General features: G+C 41.3%; 1 protein-coding gene across 1 annotated transcript; it reads right to left on the bottom strand.

Moving 5' to 3' along the window:
* Nucleotides 1-137: 137 nt before the first annotated feature.
* Nucleotides 138-13,000, bottom strand: IVD (isovaleryl-CoA dehydrogenase). Its single transcript, XM_032955735.2, has 11 exons — nucleotides 12,663-13,000; nucleotides 10,486-10,575; nucleotides 9,547-9,598; nucleotides 7,974-8,143; nucleotides 6,688-6,918; nucleotides 6,221-6,317; nucleotides 5,527-5,620; nucleotides 5,317-5,398; nucleotides 4,248-4,352; nucleotides 3,367-3,439; nucleotides 138-2,587 (listed from the first exon to the last, which is right to left on the bottom strand). Exons 1-11 carry the CDS (start codon nucleotides 12,807-12,809, stop codon nucleotides 2,454-2,456), a joined length of 1,275 nt encoding a protein of 424 aa, XP_032811626.2. The 5' UTR covers nucleotides 12,810-13,000; the 3' UTR covers nucleotides 138-2,453.
* Between the last annotated feature and the right edge of the window lie 5,272 nt (nucleotides 13,001-18,272).

The raw sequence follows: 18,272 nt of genomic DNA, 5'->3' as shown, positions 1-18,272 counted from the left end.
GAGACGCATCAATTTAAATCTATGCATCGTGACGTCTAATTGCATTTTACAAGCCTTAAAATGTGCTTTAACATTGCATAAACTGCAGTCAAACACGTCGTGCTTGTGTCTATTTGAAATCAAACCCACGCAGCATGCACACATTGCATCAGGTTTATTGCGATTAGAACACTGCAAATGCATTACAGCTTTGGTGTCCCTTGCATACCACATACATTGATAACAATATCCTGTGTACCGAGTCACCAGATTGTTCCCCATACGTAAAGGTAATGCACTGCAAGTGGATACACGATAATGAACTTGATTACTTAAATGTCGGCGCTTAAATGCGTGCCCGAATATTAAACCTGGTACAGCATTAGAAATCTTTAAAGTAATACGGGAAAAAGCGATTAGGGCTTTGGCGTTGAGAGGTGTAACTTTGTTGTGAAATTCCTCGTATGCTTTCATTTTGTTGACTCGCACCATACCAAACGTAACGCGAGGCCACAGCACCACCTTGTATTTAGAGTGAGATATCAGGTGTGATTTATATTAATGGGCTATTTCAAACCGGAGATCTACGTGATGTTTAAATGATCGTCCACTAACATGTGAATCACACCCATCAAATACACATAACTGAGAAACTGCACATCATTTTTGACTAGCAGTTCAAAATGTATGAACCAACTTGTAGGCGCGTTTAGATTCTACATACTTCTTAGGATAAATACGCTCCCAATTTTCACTTGAAAATAAAGCCTAGATACATTTCTGATTAAATCAATGCTTTATTTCAGATGTACAGTATCTGAAAAGTGCCATCACAGGAAGTAACTGCACTTAATTGTGGTCACTTACACGATTTTCTCACTAAAAGTGCAGTCGCATATCATTTTGACGTGGCGTAATTTTCAGTTAAATTATAAAATGTGTTCACATTTTAATTTTCATGAAAATTCCCCAACAATCTGAAATCGGGCATAAAAAATGGTATCTGAAAAAAGAAAATTAAAAACTCATCTATAATCCATTTCTCACTGCAAATATTTTTTTCACTCGGTGCTAACATCCCTGAGACAGTGATGAAAATTCTACATTTCTAAGGCTGGTCAGTTGACCCAGAGAGAAAACCACAAAGTGGTACCGCATTATCAACTCGGAGGCACAGAGGACTGAATCAACTCCCAATTTAGATTTTGAGTTGCAATCTTCCGAATACATGCTGTCGGCAGACTTCCGCCAGGCTGCCAGGTTTACTCTCGGTCGTAGGATATGTGTTTGGTCATGCAAGAATTAACTTGAACATGGCAGAAATGCTTTTTTTTAAATTATATTTCAAAATGCAGATGATTTAAATTGCTTTTTTATCATTAACTAGCTGTACTACCCAGCTTCGCCCGGGACTTGGATTCACCACACCCGGTCGCCTTTGTCCCCCGAGTGGCGATGTTGACACACCACAGCAGTTACTGTTTTGAGGCTGAGTCGACCTAGGGGAGGCCCAGGACCAGTTAAAATAATCGTCACCGGTGGTGGCCATGAGCGGGAATCGAACTCGGGTCGCCGGGTTCGTAGCGCGGCGCGCTAACCGCTACACCACAATGCACTACGCTTCCACATGCGAGGGCCACGTGACAGATTTGATGTCACAGCTCACTTGCCGTGCAAAAAAATTAATGCATTATTGAGCTCCCCCCCTAAAAAAAGTGTATTTTTATAATTTTTGCATGGTGTAGTCTGGAAAGTACCCACATGGCAAATTTCCAGTTTCTTGCATGTCGGGAAGTACACTAAACATTTTGAACAGACACATTCACAACTTTGCCTTTTAAATATATGGAGATATTCTGAACTAAGTTTAGTTTGTCTTATCTGAAAAGCACAATGATGCTTTAAAAAAAAAAAACTTGCCCAGTATAAGATTCGTTACAAAACTTTTGAAACTTTTCACGAATACAATTATTGCAGAAAGTTGGCAGATTTGTGCTTCAGAGTATAGTGACACACATAAATATACATGTGACAGGACAAGTGTATTTAATTCAAAACCATTATTATGCATTTAACAATATATTTTGACACCAAACAACTGACTAGTCAATAAGTCCGAAATCAACACTATGGAGCTTTCCAAACCCAATCAAGTTGTAGTACAGCCTGGACGAACTACTAAATTACATTCATATTGGTCGAAATATTGTAATTTTGATGTTGCGTATTGATAGCGTAACAAATCTGGAGTTGACGTTATCCGTGGAGTGGTTTTTTATGATGCATTTTCTCCTTGACACAAAACACTTTCATACAAGAGTTATGTTTACATGTTCTCGTGTGGCATTACACATTGTCAGAATTCACATTATAAATGTCCGATGAAATGGCATAGTTTTCCATTTGAAGACAGATTTGTATACAAAGCCACATCATGTGGGTCTTGATGTTGTTTTGGATCTTGGAGACTTCATTCATTTGAACATAGCGTTGTAGGCACGGCCGATGATGAGGCGTCTGACCTCGCTGGTCCCTGCTCCGATCTCGTAGAGCTTGGAATCCCGTAGAAAACGGGCCATTGGGTAGTCATTGATGTAACCGTTTCCACCTAAGTGAAAATGACAAATCAGTAATGATTAATTGATAAGCAGTGCTTCGTCAGGAATGCAGGAATAACGAACTGTAATATATTGAAGTTGACAATCCAGCATGAAATAGATTTGTGAATGATGTACCATGCAGTAATAAAGAAAATATATAGCAAATGACTATTTCCTAGGGTTGTGATAGTGTGCACTTGTGCAAAGAGGTGCAATAACAATAAGGAAAATTTTATGAGACTGGGTTAGATCGCGTAAATATGTCGTTAAAACTCGCCACCACACGACATGGCAAGGGTTGTCACGTAAACAAAACATTCCAATTCGTCACTAGTACAGCACACCGGTGTGTTGGAGAGCCAAGCCACAACATTTACAAACTAAAAATGCAATTTTTAACTGACTGAGTACGACGTTTCGCCAGTACTGGCCAGTACTGGCGAAATGTCGTACTTAGTTGGTAAATGTTGTGGCTTGGCTCTCTCCAACACACATTGGGATTCTTGATGTGAAGCTTTCGTGACTGCAGGAATCCATACTCTTTGGTTCTTTCGGTAAAGTCACTTAGGTATTTTATTTTATTTTATACTTACTTGACTTTACCGAAAGAACCAAAGAGTACACATTGGCATGTTCTGTTTACGTGACAACCCTTACTAGTTGGCTGTGTCGGGTGGTGGCGGGTTTTCACGACACATTTATATATTTATGCGATCTAACCCAAAATCCTCTATTATGGATTTTATGAGATTGTTTAATATAAGTAAAAGTGAATCCCAAAACTTACCAAGGCACTGGATTCCATCAAGAGCCACTTGAGTAGCATTTTCAGCAGCATAGAGAATCACTCCTGCACAGTCCTATTTTAAAAGCATGCATTTCACATCATCAAATGCTGAAAATGTAGTTAACAACTGCCGTACAACATACCAGTAGATCATACAAACTATAACATAAACAATGGGATACTATCCTGCAACACAATGATAAAATGACTTATTCCTTTAGTGCAGTGGTTCTCGACTTTCCCGAATTCCCGATCCACCATCAACACTTAAAAATATATTGCCAACCCCCCATACAGTTAAAAATTGCATTTGCATTAGAACCCAGGACACTTTACAATACAAACTTTGACAACTTTAAAAAACCATTGTCCAATTAATCCATCTCAGGAGAAGCTAATGCAAACAAATATTTGTAATACTAAAATGGAAGAATTAAATTGTTGCTGCATTCCTGAAAAGCCTTGTACAGTTCCAAAAGTAGGAAGCATCAATTATTTCTAGGAACCACCAAAGGTTGAGGATGCACTGATGTCTGGCAGAAGATCTCTGGCTTCGATCTTTCGCAAATATTCTGGACAACCCAACCACATCCTCACAAGCCATGGCAGATGCAGTTACTTTATACACAAATGTAGAATTAAAAACTATCCAGTGTGCAACTGTGGTCACCCAGATCAGACCATGGAACATTTAAAGACACAATGCCCGATTAAGAAATTCGCGAGTATCACAGCAATACACTCCACTACTTCTGACGCAATAATCTGGCTCAATCACCGCAATGTAAGAATTATATTTGTTGCTCTACATCAGGCATGTGAAGAAGTGCTCTGGATATAAAAGCATTGGCGCAAAGGGACAGGGTGTGTGGTGAACTCGCCATGCTGTTGGAGTGCTTTCGGTCACAGGCACGGGCCACGTTGTACACGTACGACCGGCATGCTGCCAGCCTGGTGTGCATGTCTGCCATCTTGCCTTGCATAAGCTGGGTAGAGGGAAAGGGAGAAAGGTAGGTGGTGGGTGTGTATATACTTCATAGAAGCACTTGCCACTCAACAATTAACCTACTATATTGTTACTGGCAGGAAGGCAGGAAGCCTGCAATGCAACACATCTCTTCCTCTTCACAATGACGCTTTTCAGCTCAGCGTCCTCCTCTTTTTAAAATATATCTGTGCATTAGAAGCAACATAATTACATATTGCGTTACATTTTGTTTGTTAATTCGTTTTCGACCAACTGCAGATTTTTTACATAATCTGAACTGTCAATTGCTCCCTAACTTGACCAGTCAGTTCAACACGTAGGCTTTCGCGACCAATATCATCCATAATCGAGGATTTTTGGGTTAGATCGCGTAAATATATAAATGTGTCGTTAAGCCCGCCACCACCCAACACAGCCAACTAGTAAGGGTTGTCACGTAAACAGAACGTGCCAATTCGTCACTAGTACAGCACACCGGTGTGTTGGAGAGCCAAGCAACAACATTTACAATCTGAGTACGACGTTTTGCCAGTAATTACAACTAGCTTCATCAGGTGACAACCACATTTGTGGAGAAGTCCACCTGTTTCGTTCCTTATATAGAGGCGTAGAAGTGTGGTCACCACACTTGTAATTACTGGCGAAACGTCGTACTCAGATTGTAAATGTTGTGGCTTGGCTCTCCAACACACCGGTGTGCTGTAATAGTGACGAATTGGCACGTTCTGTTTACAAGACAACCCTTACTAGTTGGCTGTGTCGGGTGGTGACGGGTTTAATGACACATTTATATATTTACGCGATCTAACCCAAAAAAACCTCTTATTAACCATTGTCCGTTCTTCATAAGCAACAGAAGGTGGGCCAATGTAGTCTACAAAACACAAGTAGATAAATCACATTCACATCATGTAGGCATTGACGATAAACAGCGAGTCATACAATATCGAAAAAAAGAGTACCTGAAAAGTGCCGATCTTCCGATTGAAAGCTTCCCTGATATGCATGTATGGGATGGCATTGTCCATCACTGCTTGCATTATGCTGTGGAATAATCACAAACAATAACAAAAACTGTAATGACATAATGTATATGACGTGAAGTCAAAATGTACTTGTTTCAAGTCCTTTACCGGATTTTAAGTACTGCTTAGATTGAAAGTGAGCATTACCCCAGTGGCCCTGCTGCAAGAACGAGTCTCTCAAAGTCCAGTCCGCTCATCAGCACATACACACCCTTGTTCAGGCTGCCCAGCACATTCTTTTCTGCAAGTGGCAATCACACAATGCAGTATGCAAATATAATAAAAGCAATAATTAATAATCACTTATATACCCAGGAAACCACGTCGAGTGATAGGATTATTTTCAGGAGGGTTCTGCATTGTAGGTGGTTATATTAATACATTTTCAGCCAAGTATAGGAGTGTGTATGCAACAGGGAAATAGTACAACCACTCCACGTGATAATACAAAATCACAGTCTAAAAGCACATTTCAGTTGGGTATATATATACACACACAAGACTACCTCAACATATTATTCTATCAGCTAGTGTGGGTGTGTGTGTTCACAACATGTTCTGACGTGAGTTTCCTAACAGCGGCACCGACCTATTGGTGGAATAAGTATATTAGATATTTCAGAATGTTGTCCTGGTTAGAGTCTGCAAGTATTTTTAGCAGGCATTTTAAAAAATTCATGGCGAGCCATCTTAGATTGAAAAATCAATAACAAGCAAAATTTAATAACTGATTAAAAAAAACTAATTTTTTTTTATAACTTATAGGATCTGTCCAAGAATGCTGCTTTGACCTAAGAGAAAAAAATAAAGCCTTCTAAAAAAAATATATACAAATCCATACCTGGCACCTTGCAGTCCTCAAAGATGAGCTCCGAGGTGCTGGAACCCCTCATGCCCATCTTGTCCAGTTTTTGTGCTGTGCTGAACCCTGGCGTGTTCTACAAAGCAAACATCCACAAACACCATCATCATTATCATCATTATCATCAGCAAAAATGTCTCAAACCTCTAGTTCTTTTCACTTGTATGTGTACACACATTATAGAACTGGTTGATGAACTAAGCATAAAAGGTTAAATTATGTTGAAATCGGTTTCCCGTCTCTTCACTACATACGCATTATGCAGGACCTTTCACCGCAATGCACAATACGTTCTGTACTTGTGTTGTCATTTCGAGAGAGGAGGTTTTGAAGTGGTGAGCCAGCATATGCAGTAATGTGGACAGGATGTAGAGATGGCCCCAGACAGGAATTAGTGAAGAAAATTAGACCCCACGAGTGGGAAAACTGCCAGGAATAATATTAACCTTCTCGACGATGAATGCCGTGATACCGTGTGATTCTGGTTTCACATTCAGGTCCGTCTTGGCGTACACGATGAGCACATCGGCATCCGGCCCGTTGGTGATCCAGAACTTGCTTCCGTTGAGCACGTAGCTGTCACCTTTCTTGTCTGCGCGCAGCTTCATGGCGACCACGTCCGAACCTGCGTTGGGCTCGCTCATTGCCAGCGCGCCGATATGCTCCCCGCTGATCAGCTGCAATCCGACGGAGGTTGCAAGCACCGTTATTGATAAACGTAACTCGCTACGGACGTTTTGGGAGGCTTATGGGCAACTCACCATCACAGGAATGCAGAATTTCTACTTGTGGTCATGACCACCAATGGAGAAAGGCACTGCTCAAGCACTAGCTTGACCTTTATATTTTTGGATGGTTAGACTGCCAGGAATGAGTGCACATGTGCGTTTATTGTTTCATATTGATACAAATATAGCCTGGAAATTAGCAGTGGCAGGGCTTTTGTGAAAGAAAAGTATTTAAATACAACTTTGGTGATGCAATTACATGCATCACAGCTTTTTGGTAAAACATTTTTTTACGTCTGAGCCATGATTTTGAATATCTGAACGTTTGGAATTAACCACCTGGATTATTTTTGAATGGTTAGCAGGTTAAAATAGCATGAACATTAAAGAATGTTTATTTTAACCTCTGGACACCTTTGATTATAAGGGCATGGAACGATGTATCAATTAATAAATTATAATACAGTCTTACTCAAACAAATCTTGCTTTAACTCATGCGTGCAAGACTTGATTATTAACGATTTCTGGAAATCGAACACTAATGTAGATTTCAGCTAAATGAACAAATAAGACTGAAAAAACAAGACAAAACACACGAGAGAAACGGTACAAAGGAGACATGGCAAACGAGAAAAAATACTTTTTAATTTAATTGAGGTATGTCACAGCATTTTCTGCCTGAGATGGCAAGAACATCAATCTAACGTACCTCGAATAAAGTTGAAAATGTGTATGTTTATTCGAAGGCACCTCCGAGTGGGCGGTCCTTTGTTGAAAGTAGTAGTATACATGTGACTGCTTTATTACTATTTAACACGTAGGCTTTCACGACCAATATCATCCATAATAGTTTATTTTTGGGTTAGATCGCGTAAATATATAATGACACATTTATATATTTACGCGATCTAACCCAAAAAAACCCCCCTCTATTATGCTTTATTACTATTTAATATTTAGAGTTACTGCTATGCGGTGGTCCGGGTGTGTTAGTGTGCTGCACCTTGGGAAGGTACTTTTTCTTCTGCTGCACGTTGCCATTGCGCACGAGCTGGTTGATGCACAGATTGGAGTGCGCCCCGTAGCTGAGCCCGACAGCGGCTGAGGCTCTGGAGATCTCCTCCATGCAGATTACGTGGTCCAGGTACCCACCGCCTGTGCCTCCATCCTCCACTGGGTGGAGGATAAGGACACAGGGAAAATGCAGAACATTGAAATGAGAGTGGAACTTTTATTTGTAACTATCAATGAATGGATGAGTCCTTTTATCACTGGTGAAGATCCATGGTAACAAAAGATGTTCAGCCTTGAAATTGCTTGTTCATGTAATTACGATCAGAAATGCCTCTGCTATAGAGAGCCCCTCTAGAGTGTAATTCGCCTACTCTTCCACCCTGGCCAGACGTATTGTAATTGATGGGAGTATGTACACGGTCCTTCCCAAATGCAACCTGCCAATTAACTAATTGTGGTGCACCCATTTCTGCTGCCGAGTTGACAGCAGCGGGGATTTAAAAAACCCACCCAATGTTTCAACTTTTAAACCAGGAGTTCGAACCGGTGGCCTCTGGATTGTCCAGTGTGCTAATCATTACACTATGGCAGCATTCCAGATCCAAAGAACCGTGAGTCTTTGATATCACCAAAACATACTTTTAAACTCTTAAAACTATTGCGGGGGGGGGGGGGGTAATGGGGGTACAGTGGTACGCATACTAGGCTATGATTTTGGTGACCGGAGTTCAATTTCTGGCCACAAATAACACCAATAGCAAATGACATCCAAATAGGTACAGGACCAGCTATCTTTACCAATCTGCACTGACCAGCATAGTGAGGTATGATGAAATAACCCCCCAGAGAGGGCTTGGAAATAACTTTATCCAGCAATGGAATGACAAAAGCTATACACATTTTTTTTTTTACCAAAAACAAACCTATTGTTGAGTTCACGATATTGAACAATATTGAAAAACAATTGTAAATAGATGGAGAAAAAAATCCAGTTAAGTTATTGTAAATTAGTTCACTGAAAAACTTAGAAACATGACTTTGGACAGTTAAAAATGTATATTTTATAGGTATAATGTTGAATTTTAGACGATGCTTAACATGCTTTTTTAATGTTAACTTGTGCAGAATTCTGTGTTTTATTGTTAATTAACTTTGTCACATGTAAGTAAAAGCTAATGGTGCTAAAGCACTTAAAATGGTTGGGCTGCTTTTGCAAGGCTGTATTTAAATGTTACGAGGAGGCCACTTCAGGGCATATATTACTAATAAGGAATGTAGACGCAAAGGGTACGAGTACAAAGTGCATCGGATAAGCTTGAACTTAACGAAACAACTCTTACAGAACATGAAGAATAGTAAATTCATGTTTAAAATGAGCACATATTAAATAAAACAATTTCGCTGACTGTTTTGTGACATGGATGAAGAACGACACACAGTAGTTACTTTAAAAGCAAGTCAATGACTTTGTTACAGCACATTATCTGACACCTGATATTGCACAGAAAACCTATAGCCCACAACAATGACTCAGCCAAAAGTACAGAAATTACACTGGTTACCTGGTGCTGTGATGCCTAACACTCCCAGATTCCCAAGCTTCTTCCAAAATTCCTGAAAATTACAAATGTGTACAATTATGTTTTACCTTACCCTTCACCATGTTCACATTATATAACATCTCAAAGGGCCATATTCCCACGGCCACAGGAAAGCAAGCTGGCTCGGTTTGTTCACAAGGACAGGTGGGGCTCAGCACAGATTTCTACAGCAGCAGCCTTACTTGGTCAAGCAAACACTAACCGCGCTGCGTGACTTGTGTTGTTATTGGACCACGTGAATACTTTTCGTAAAGAGGAGCTGCATGCTTCCTCCTGAGCATCTCTTAGATACATTCCAGGGTTGGTGTTTTTATTATTAAAGAAAAGGTGTAAAATTACAAAAATAAATTTTATCTGAAAATTGTGTAAACATAACTTAAGCGTATGTGTTTCTTGTTAAACTGTTTTGTAAAAAAATATTACCGTTTATAATATGTTAGAAGGGAGAAGGCCAAGATGGACAGAGCGAGAAGGGTCAAGTCCCCATGGAGCATAATCAGCTCTACAGTGTTCATGATGAGAAACGAGCCATGCTGGGACAAGATTGGAATGGCCCAGCATTGCTCAGGCCTGCTTCCTAATGGCCATGAGAACTCAGCACCGATTACTTTGCATAAAGTAACAATGCAGCCATTTAGATATTCGTCGTATCTTTCTTCATATGAAATGTTAACGTCTTTACAAAACGTGTGAATTAGAAATATGACTTCAGGAACTTATTTCATTAGCTATTCGCAATTAAAATTTACCTGGGTTAGTGCCAAGGTTAATGGGGTTTATAATAGGGTTACATTGGATAACATTAAGGCTTTAGAGGCAAAGGTCATTTAATTATAATATTTTAATAAGGCAAATAATAGCGATGAGAAATGTATTATTATGTGACTTTGTGCTTCTTACCCGAATCTGCTTAAACTCATTTGTTCGGTCAATCTCTTGTGCTATGGGCACCAGGTGTTCCTGACAGAACTTGTACATAGTTTGTCTCAGCTGTAACAGAGCACAATAAACAAACATTAACAGTGAATACGTTTCTAGAGAGAAATAACCAATTCGAGAATGCGGTTGTGACGAAGCTGTAGTTGTCGATGGGTAGTGGTGTTGAATGAGAATATCATCTAAATAATGGGATTATATATTTCTAAAGGCAAGGTAATATACTTATATAAAAAAATAAGAACTTTGAACATTTAAGTTAGATAGCTATGTCTAATTGATGCAAATCTGTATTGTGTTCCACAAGGTCTACGAATCTGAAATATTTTCGATAACCCAGTTCCTTGGGTACTTTTTGGGAAAAATGATGCTAAAGTCGACAGAAAACGGACAAAGCCCCACTAGCGGCTGCAAGTAATGCAAATACAGCACATATGCAACCCATTTGACACTTTTAGCATTTGCATGCAAATGAACTTAGCTCTGCGCAACGCTCATACGCACTCGGCAAAGGGTCAATTTAGTTCTCAAGGTTGGCCTCTCCAACCGTGACCACGTCACACGGACCCACGAGGTGGCGTGTCTTGTGTGGTCATCATCTCCATTGACACGGGAAGCGCGCGACTGTGAAGTGGGATGGAATTCGTCAGCGAGCGCCGACCAATCCCTGGGCTGGGTCGCACACCCACCCACTTCACACAAACGTCAGTAATTAAAACACACAGTACTGTACAGTGTATGTATGCTAAACGTGTAACCTTTACGTAATATTTTGCCAATCGTTAAAACATACGTGTCGAACGGCCATGGATTATATCGGTGAAAATTGTAACATTTGTAGGGTCAAACGAAGCGACAAATATGCCATAGAAACCGGCTCAAACTAAAATCTAGTACAGCTGCACAACATATTACCCACAGGATGGACTTTCATGGTCTGCTCTTAGTTCAGAATTGCATGTGTGTAGCGTATTATATCGAGTGTTATAACACTACAGTTATACTAGTTACACAATGGTAATAATGGTTCAGTGCTTGCTTTCTCCTGGTTCAAGTTCATGGTCATCATCATCAACCATGGTCAATCCACAAGCTTGTCAATTGTAATATAAGAGTCACAACTGTTGTTTAGGACAGAGTAATAGTCATAATAACAGTCGTGAATATGCCCGTGCGTGGCTGTACCTGGGCTCGTCACCTGCACAGCACAAGTTATAAACAGTATCACAATAATAGTTACAATGCATCTATTATTAGTTAATAGTTACAGCATCACAACCATAGTTATGAACTTCTTTCGCACCGTAGGTAGCCAACCGTGCTCATCAGAGTTGCGGGGGGGGGGGTTAAGGACAACAAACTAAACACAATGGCAGTAACTGTTCCTGAGCACCTCACCTACACACAGCATCATAATAATATATTATTATAATTATTATAATATTATATGATAATATTATATTATTATACAGGGGTCTGCAACCTGCGGGTCCGGAGCCGCATGCGGCTCTTTAAAGACAGCTTCGTGACGTTTTTCACCATGGGCTCTTGAAATAATGCGTTTTTCTTCCTGAGACCAAATTCGCAAAAAATGTCTCTGGTTGCAGACCCCTGGTTATCTATTATACCACCAGATACAATTGTTATTGCTATCCATGGTGAGGCCGTGATAGTGATTGGTGAGGGCGTGATGGCGATTGGTGATGGTGTGATGATGAGGGAGTGATGGTGATTGGTGAGGGATTGTGAGGGAGTGATGGTGATGGAGTGATGGTGAGGGAGTGATGGTGATGGAGTGACGGTAAGGGAGTGATGGTGAGGGAGTGATGGTGATGGTGAAGGAGTGACGGTGAGGGAGTGATGGTGAGGGAGTGACGGTGAGGGAGTGACGGTGAGGGAGTGATGGTGAGGGAGTGATGGTGAAGGGGTGACGGTGAGGGAGTGATGATGATGGAGTGACGGTAAGGGAGTGATGGTGAGGGAGTGATGGTGACGGTGAGGGAGTGACGGTAACGGAGTGACGTTGAGGGAGTGATGGTGAGGGAGTGACGGTGAAGGAGTGACGGTGAGGGAGTGACGGTGAGGGAGTGATGGTGAGGGAGTGACGGTGAGGGAGTGCCGGTGAGCCTCCAGCCCCGTGCCTGTATCTGCTCCTCGCTCAGCCCGTTGACGACGTCGTCCACGGGCACGGCGCTGCAGAGCGACCTCGGCCTCGCCGGGCCCAGCAGCACGGCGCGCCCCGCCACCAGGCGGCTCAGGGGCGCCCTCAGCACCGCAGCGAGAGCCATGGGCCCCAACCGCAACGAACAAAACCTCGTGAAGAACACCGACAAAAAACGACAACCAAGCCCGCAAAGCCACCACAGTCGTCGCCCCGAGTCGCAGTGTTCTCCTATATCGCCCCCTCAACACCCAATCCCATGAGCGACCCCTGTTAAGATTTCCCAGCTCGCATAGGCAAAGCAAAAGGGGGCGGTGGGGAGGGGGCGGCGTCTCCCCGCGCTGATTGCCCGCTTGTTGAGTGGCTTGCGGCAGCGTCAGCCAATGGGGCGCGAGCTCGATTGGTTGATGAGGGCGGGGAAGGGGGGGGTGTGTCGCTTCAAGCCAATTGCGAAACGGCAAGAGCGCCCCACCCCCTTTCCCCACGCGCGCGCATGTGCTGTATGGAATGTAATGTTGACTTAAAGCTTTCGTGACTGCAGGAATTCATATTATTTGGGTCTTTCGGTAAAGTCACGTAGATGGATTCAAAGGAAATAACAAAAGTATGGTAGCTTGCTATCCTTTTCCACCTCCATGGTGAATTTGATGGCTGGGTTTATGGAATTGATGTGGTTGAGGAATTGGTTCAGAGCTGGCAGGCCATGTGGCCAGATGACGAACGTGTCATCTACGTGCCTCTTCCACAAGGACGGGCGCAGAGTGGATGCCTGGATGGCATCTGTCTCAACATTTTCCATGAAAACATTGGCTACAACTGGAGATAAGGGAGAACCCATTGGGGTACCTTCAACTTGTTTGTAGAATGTTCCATTCCAGGTGAAGTAAGTGTTGGTGAGGCAGTGTCTCACCAGGGCCGCCGGTACATCAGCATTCAGTCCTCCTTGTGGGACCAAAGTCTTCAATGATTGTAATGGTGTCAGGCACAGGAACTTTGGTAAACAAAGAAACTACATCGAAACTAACGAGCAAATCACCTGGAGATAGTGAGATGTCCTTAATTAACTATACACAGTGAGCTAAGTACAGCCGAGTTGGTCTGTGAGACACGAGGCAGATCTGAAACACGCCAGGACCAATACCTCGGCTGTGGCTGATCATTGTTTTAATGCGGTGGGCTTTACACGAAATAGATTTCTCCAAGACGAAGGTACTGTGCAAACCCACTGGCTATCAACAAAGATTCGTTCATGAAGCCATCCATATATATAGACAGACACAATTTCAATCGAGAAGATGGGTACAAACTGAGGAATCATTGGAAGGACCTGATCAACCAGTTTAAGTCATAACTGGCTGCGATGTTCCCATCCTACCACCTTCCGATGTTAGTTGTTATTTTCGGCTCTCTGATTTTACAATAACAGGTTAAATCTCTCACACTTACACTGCCGCCTTGCTTGCTGAGCTCGACGTTCCTGCTCTACGATCTCACATTAACATGCTAATATCTCTCATTACCATGCTAATCTCTCACATTAACATACTAATTTCTCACATTAACATGCTAATCTCTCATATAAGCATACTAATTTCTCACATCAACATGCTAATATCTCTCATTAACATGCTAATCTCTCACATTAACATGCTAATCTCTCACATTAACATGCTAATCTCTCACATTAACATGCTAATCTCTCACATTAACATGCTAATCTCTCACATTAACATACTAATTTCTCACATTAACATGCTAATCTCTCATATAAACATACTAATTTCTCACATCAACATGCTAATATCTCTCATTAACATGCTAATCTCTCACATTAACATACTAATCTCTCATATAAACATACTAATATCTCTCATTAACATGCTAATCTCTCACATTAACATGCTAATCTCTCACATTAACATGCTAATCTCTCATATAAACACACTAATCTCTCACATTAACATGCTAATCTCTCACATTAACATACTAATTTCTCACATTAACATGCTAATCTCTCATATAAACATACTAATTTCTCACATCAACATGCTAATATCTCGCATTAACATGCTAATCTCTCACATTAACATGCTAATCTCTCATAAACATACTAATTTCTCACATCAACATGCTAATATCTCTCATTAACATGCTAATCTCTCACATTAACATGCTAATCTCTCACATTAACATGCTAATCTCTCACATTAACATGCTAATCTCTCACATTAACATGCTAATCTCTCACATTAACATGCTAATCTCTCACATTAACATACTAATTTCTCACATTAACATGCTAATCTCTCATATAAACATACTAATTTCTCACATCAACATGCTAATATCTCTCATTAACATGCTAATCTCTCACATTAACATGCTAATCTCTCATATAAACACACTAATCTCTCACATTAACATGCTAATCTCTCACATTAACATACTAATTTCTCACATTAACATGCTAATCTCTCATATAAACATACTAATTTCTCACATCAACATGCTAATATCTCGCATTAACATGCTAATCTCTCACATTAACATGCTAATCTCTCATAAACATACTAATTTCTCACATCAACATGCTAATATCTCTCATTAACATGCTAATCTCTCACATTAACATGCTAATCTCATATAAACATACTAATTTCTCACATCAACATGCTAATATCTCTCATTAACATGCTAATCTCACATTAACATGCTAATCTCTCATATGAACATACTCATCTCTCAAATCAACATGCTATCTCAATAACATGCTAATATCTCTCATTAACATGCTAATCTCTCATATGAACATACTAATTTCTCACATCAAAATGCTACTATCTCAATAACATGCTAATCTCTCACATTAACATACTAATTTCTCACATTCACATCTATGTATGCTAATTCTCACATTAACATCACTAGCCCCGCCCACTTCGTTAATGACCCTCGGACTACACCCTATAAAACAGTCTGCATTCAGCAGCTTTACTCCTGATGACGATCGCTTGTGTTGTGATAGAAACGTAAACGTCGTAGTTTTATAAAATTTTCTTTGACCCTATCGACGTGACTTTACCGAAAGACCCAAAGAGTATGGAATGTAATGTTGGGTTTGCTGCCGTGACATCGGCAAAGTATCAGCTGGCGTGATGTGCACCAAGTGACACATGGAGACATCGGAATCAGAATATGTATTACTTAAGTTGTTATAGCACACCTGTCAACCCCTTCTCAGCGCCGACATTATTGCAGACCCATCCGGACCTTATTGGTCACCCCGTGCCCTTATAAATCTCAACGTTCATCCTACAAAGTCCCGTCACAAGGGAGAAACACAAATAGACAACTTTTTTTGCCCGTATTGAAACGGCCGTGCGCCGTATGGACCTGAAAACTCAATTTCCCTGTACAAGAATGTGGGTAACTCGTATTTATATATAACATACTTGTCAACCCGTATATGGGTCGACAGGTATGTTACTGCTGTTGTTATAGTTTAGACTTCTGGGCCACTATGCTGATGAGAACCTGAAGGGTGAAACAAGAATCAGAATATTCTTTGATTTTTTCGGTAGTCACGTTGATAAAAAAAAAACCCACTTGACGTTTTGATCGCAGTACAAGCGGTCGACGAACTAAAGAATATGAATTCCTGCAGTCACGAAAGTTTTAAGTCAAGAATCAGAATCTTTATTTATCCTGGAGGAAAATCCGATGAGCTATGAAGCTCTTTTTCACACGTGGCCAGTAGGGGCGGGTCAGAAAGTTACAACAATGTCACAAATACGATCGGAGTGCAATGTATTGGAAAGGAAGGCAAATCACTCAACGTAAAACAGATCAAGTACATGTGTGTACAGAATTCAAATTGGGTGAAACTATTCGTTGAGTTGAGCAGGGTTATATGCACTTTGGAGAAGACACGATGGGATGCGATTCCAAAGTCGAGCACAACGGAGAGGAGAATAAATATAAGTGCTGTGGCCTGCCGTACGATGACCGAACAGGCTGTGATGTTCTTAGCTTTCCTATACTTTTCACTCCTATCGTGTTTGTGTATTGTTTGTTGATATAACTTTCTGACCCGCCCCTACTGGACATCTGTGAAAAAAAAGCTGTCTAGGCCATCGGATTCCTCCCTCCAGTATAAATAAAAAGTCTGATTCTGAGACAGCATTGGGTCTGGTAGACCGAGCTCTCGACATGGGTGGAGGAGGCCACGAATCCTGCTGTTGTGTGGGCCAGGGGGTCGAACACATTGCTATGCTGGTGCGGTTCAGGGACACCAAAATCCGCTTGCACTGATTAGGGTTAAAACCGGTTCAAAATGGGTTGTGAATGATTCGGTTCCGGTTAACCAATTGCGAAAACTGATATAAAAAAAAACCTGCCAATTAGCTCTAAATTAGCACCAATAAAGATTTCCGGTGTCGCTTAAAGGCTATAACGTAGTCTCCACGTGACGTCTTTGATTTTACATTTCTTAGCAAATGAGCAAGGGTTATTGCTGCACACACTGTTGTAACGTGAAATACACGGTGAGGCGGAGTTGGAAATACGAAAGGAGAAGCATAAAGGGGCGGACAGAGACAGATTCAGACAAAGATCGGGGCCAGTGCTGTTTGCAGGGCTATACAAACACGATGAGCCAATAATACAAACAAGATTAGCAATAAAATGGAGCAATAAACATTGCCCAACATTCCTCAAATGCACTTGAATGGCTGTTTTATTGATACTCATACTCCTTGGTTTCTTCGTTAAAGTCACGTAGGTAAAATAAAACTAAATTAAATCACGACGTTTCGGAGGCAACACAAGCTTTCGTCTTCAGGTGGAACAGACACAGCAAAATTCGCTGTATCCACAAATGAACAGCTCTGGAATACCCGAGATTATATACAGGTTAAGGGGGGGGACGAGCCAGGAAGGGACGTGGGTGGGGAGGGGAGGGCTAAGTTAGGCGCCTTTTGTCATGCTGCATGGGATTTGGGGGGAGCGGTGGTGCACTGCAAGAAAGCGGGTAAAACCCACCTTTTGCAATGCTGCATGGGATTTGGGGGGAGCGGTGGTGCACTGCAAGACAGCGGGTACAACACCCTTTTTGCTGCAGGGGGTTCGGGGGGAGGCCGATGGCGTGCTGCACGAGAGCAAGCACCATCCTGGTATAAACGGAAACGGTTGTACAATTATAACCCAGCTAACGTTTAACTTGGTTGATATCTTTCCAAAAGTTGCTCAATTTGAAACCATCCTCTCGGTTTAAGTTCTGTCTATGTTTGTATATTTGGATGGCTTCATGAACAAATCTTTGGTAATAACCGAGAGGTTTGCATAGTACTTTGGTATCAGAGAAAATAATGTCATAACCTGCTGTGTTGAAACAATGATCAGCCACGGCCGAAGAATTCGTTCTACCGTGTTTCAAATCTGATTTGTGCTCGCGAATTGTTTTATTGATTTTAACATGGAGGGAATACTGCAGTTCATCCGTTAAGACATATTATGAAATATGGTTACAAATATATATTTAATGCGCAAATTCAGCAGGGAAATATGAATAAATGAGGCTTCGACGCGAGTT

Source organism: Petromyzon marinus, chromosome 17 (assembly GCF_048934315.1).
Source record: "Petromyzon marinus isolate PM22_M1 ecotype Great Lakes invasive population chromosome 17, UKy_Petmar_22M1.pri1.0, whole genome shotgun sequence".
Lineage (NCBI taxonomy): Eukaryota > Metazoa > Chordata > Hyperoartia > Petromyzontiformes > Petromyzontidae > Petromyzon > Petromyzon marinus.
This window is presented reverse-complemented; position numbering and strand designations above follow the sequence as displayed.

What these genes read in the sequence shown, in the direction of transcription:
- IVD (XM_032955735.2), bottom strand. Translation starts at nt 12,809, where the DNA reads ATGGCTCTCGCTGCGGTGCTGAGGGCGCCCCTGAGCCGCCTGGTGGCG. An exon ending in AGAAAAAGTACCTTCCCAAG is followed by an intron (nt 6,919 to 7,973) that starts GTGCAGCACACT and finishes GTCGGATTGCAG; the next exon opens with CTGATCAGCGGGGAGCATAT. An exon ending in GAAAGCACTCCAACAGCATG is followed by an intron (nt 3,440 to 4,247) that starts GCGAGTTCACCA and finishes CTTTTAAAATAG; the next exon opens with GACTGTGCAGGAGTGATTCT.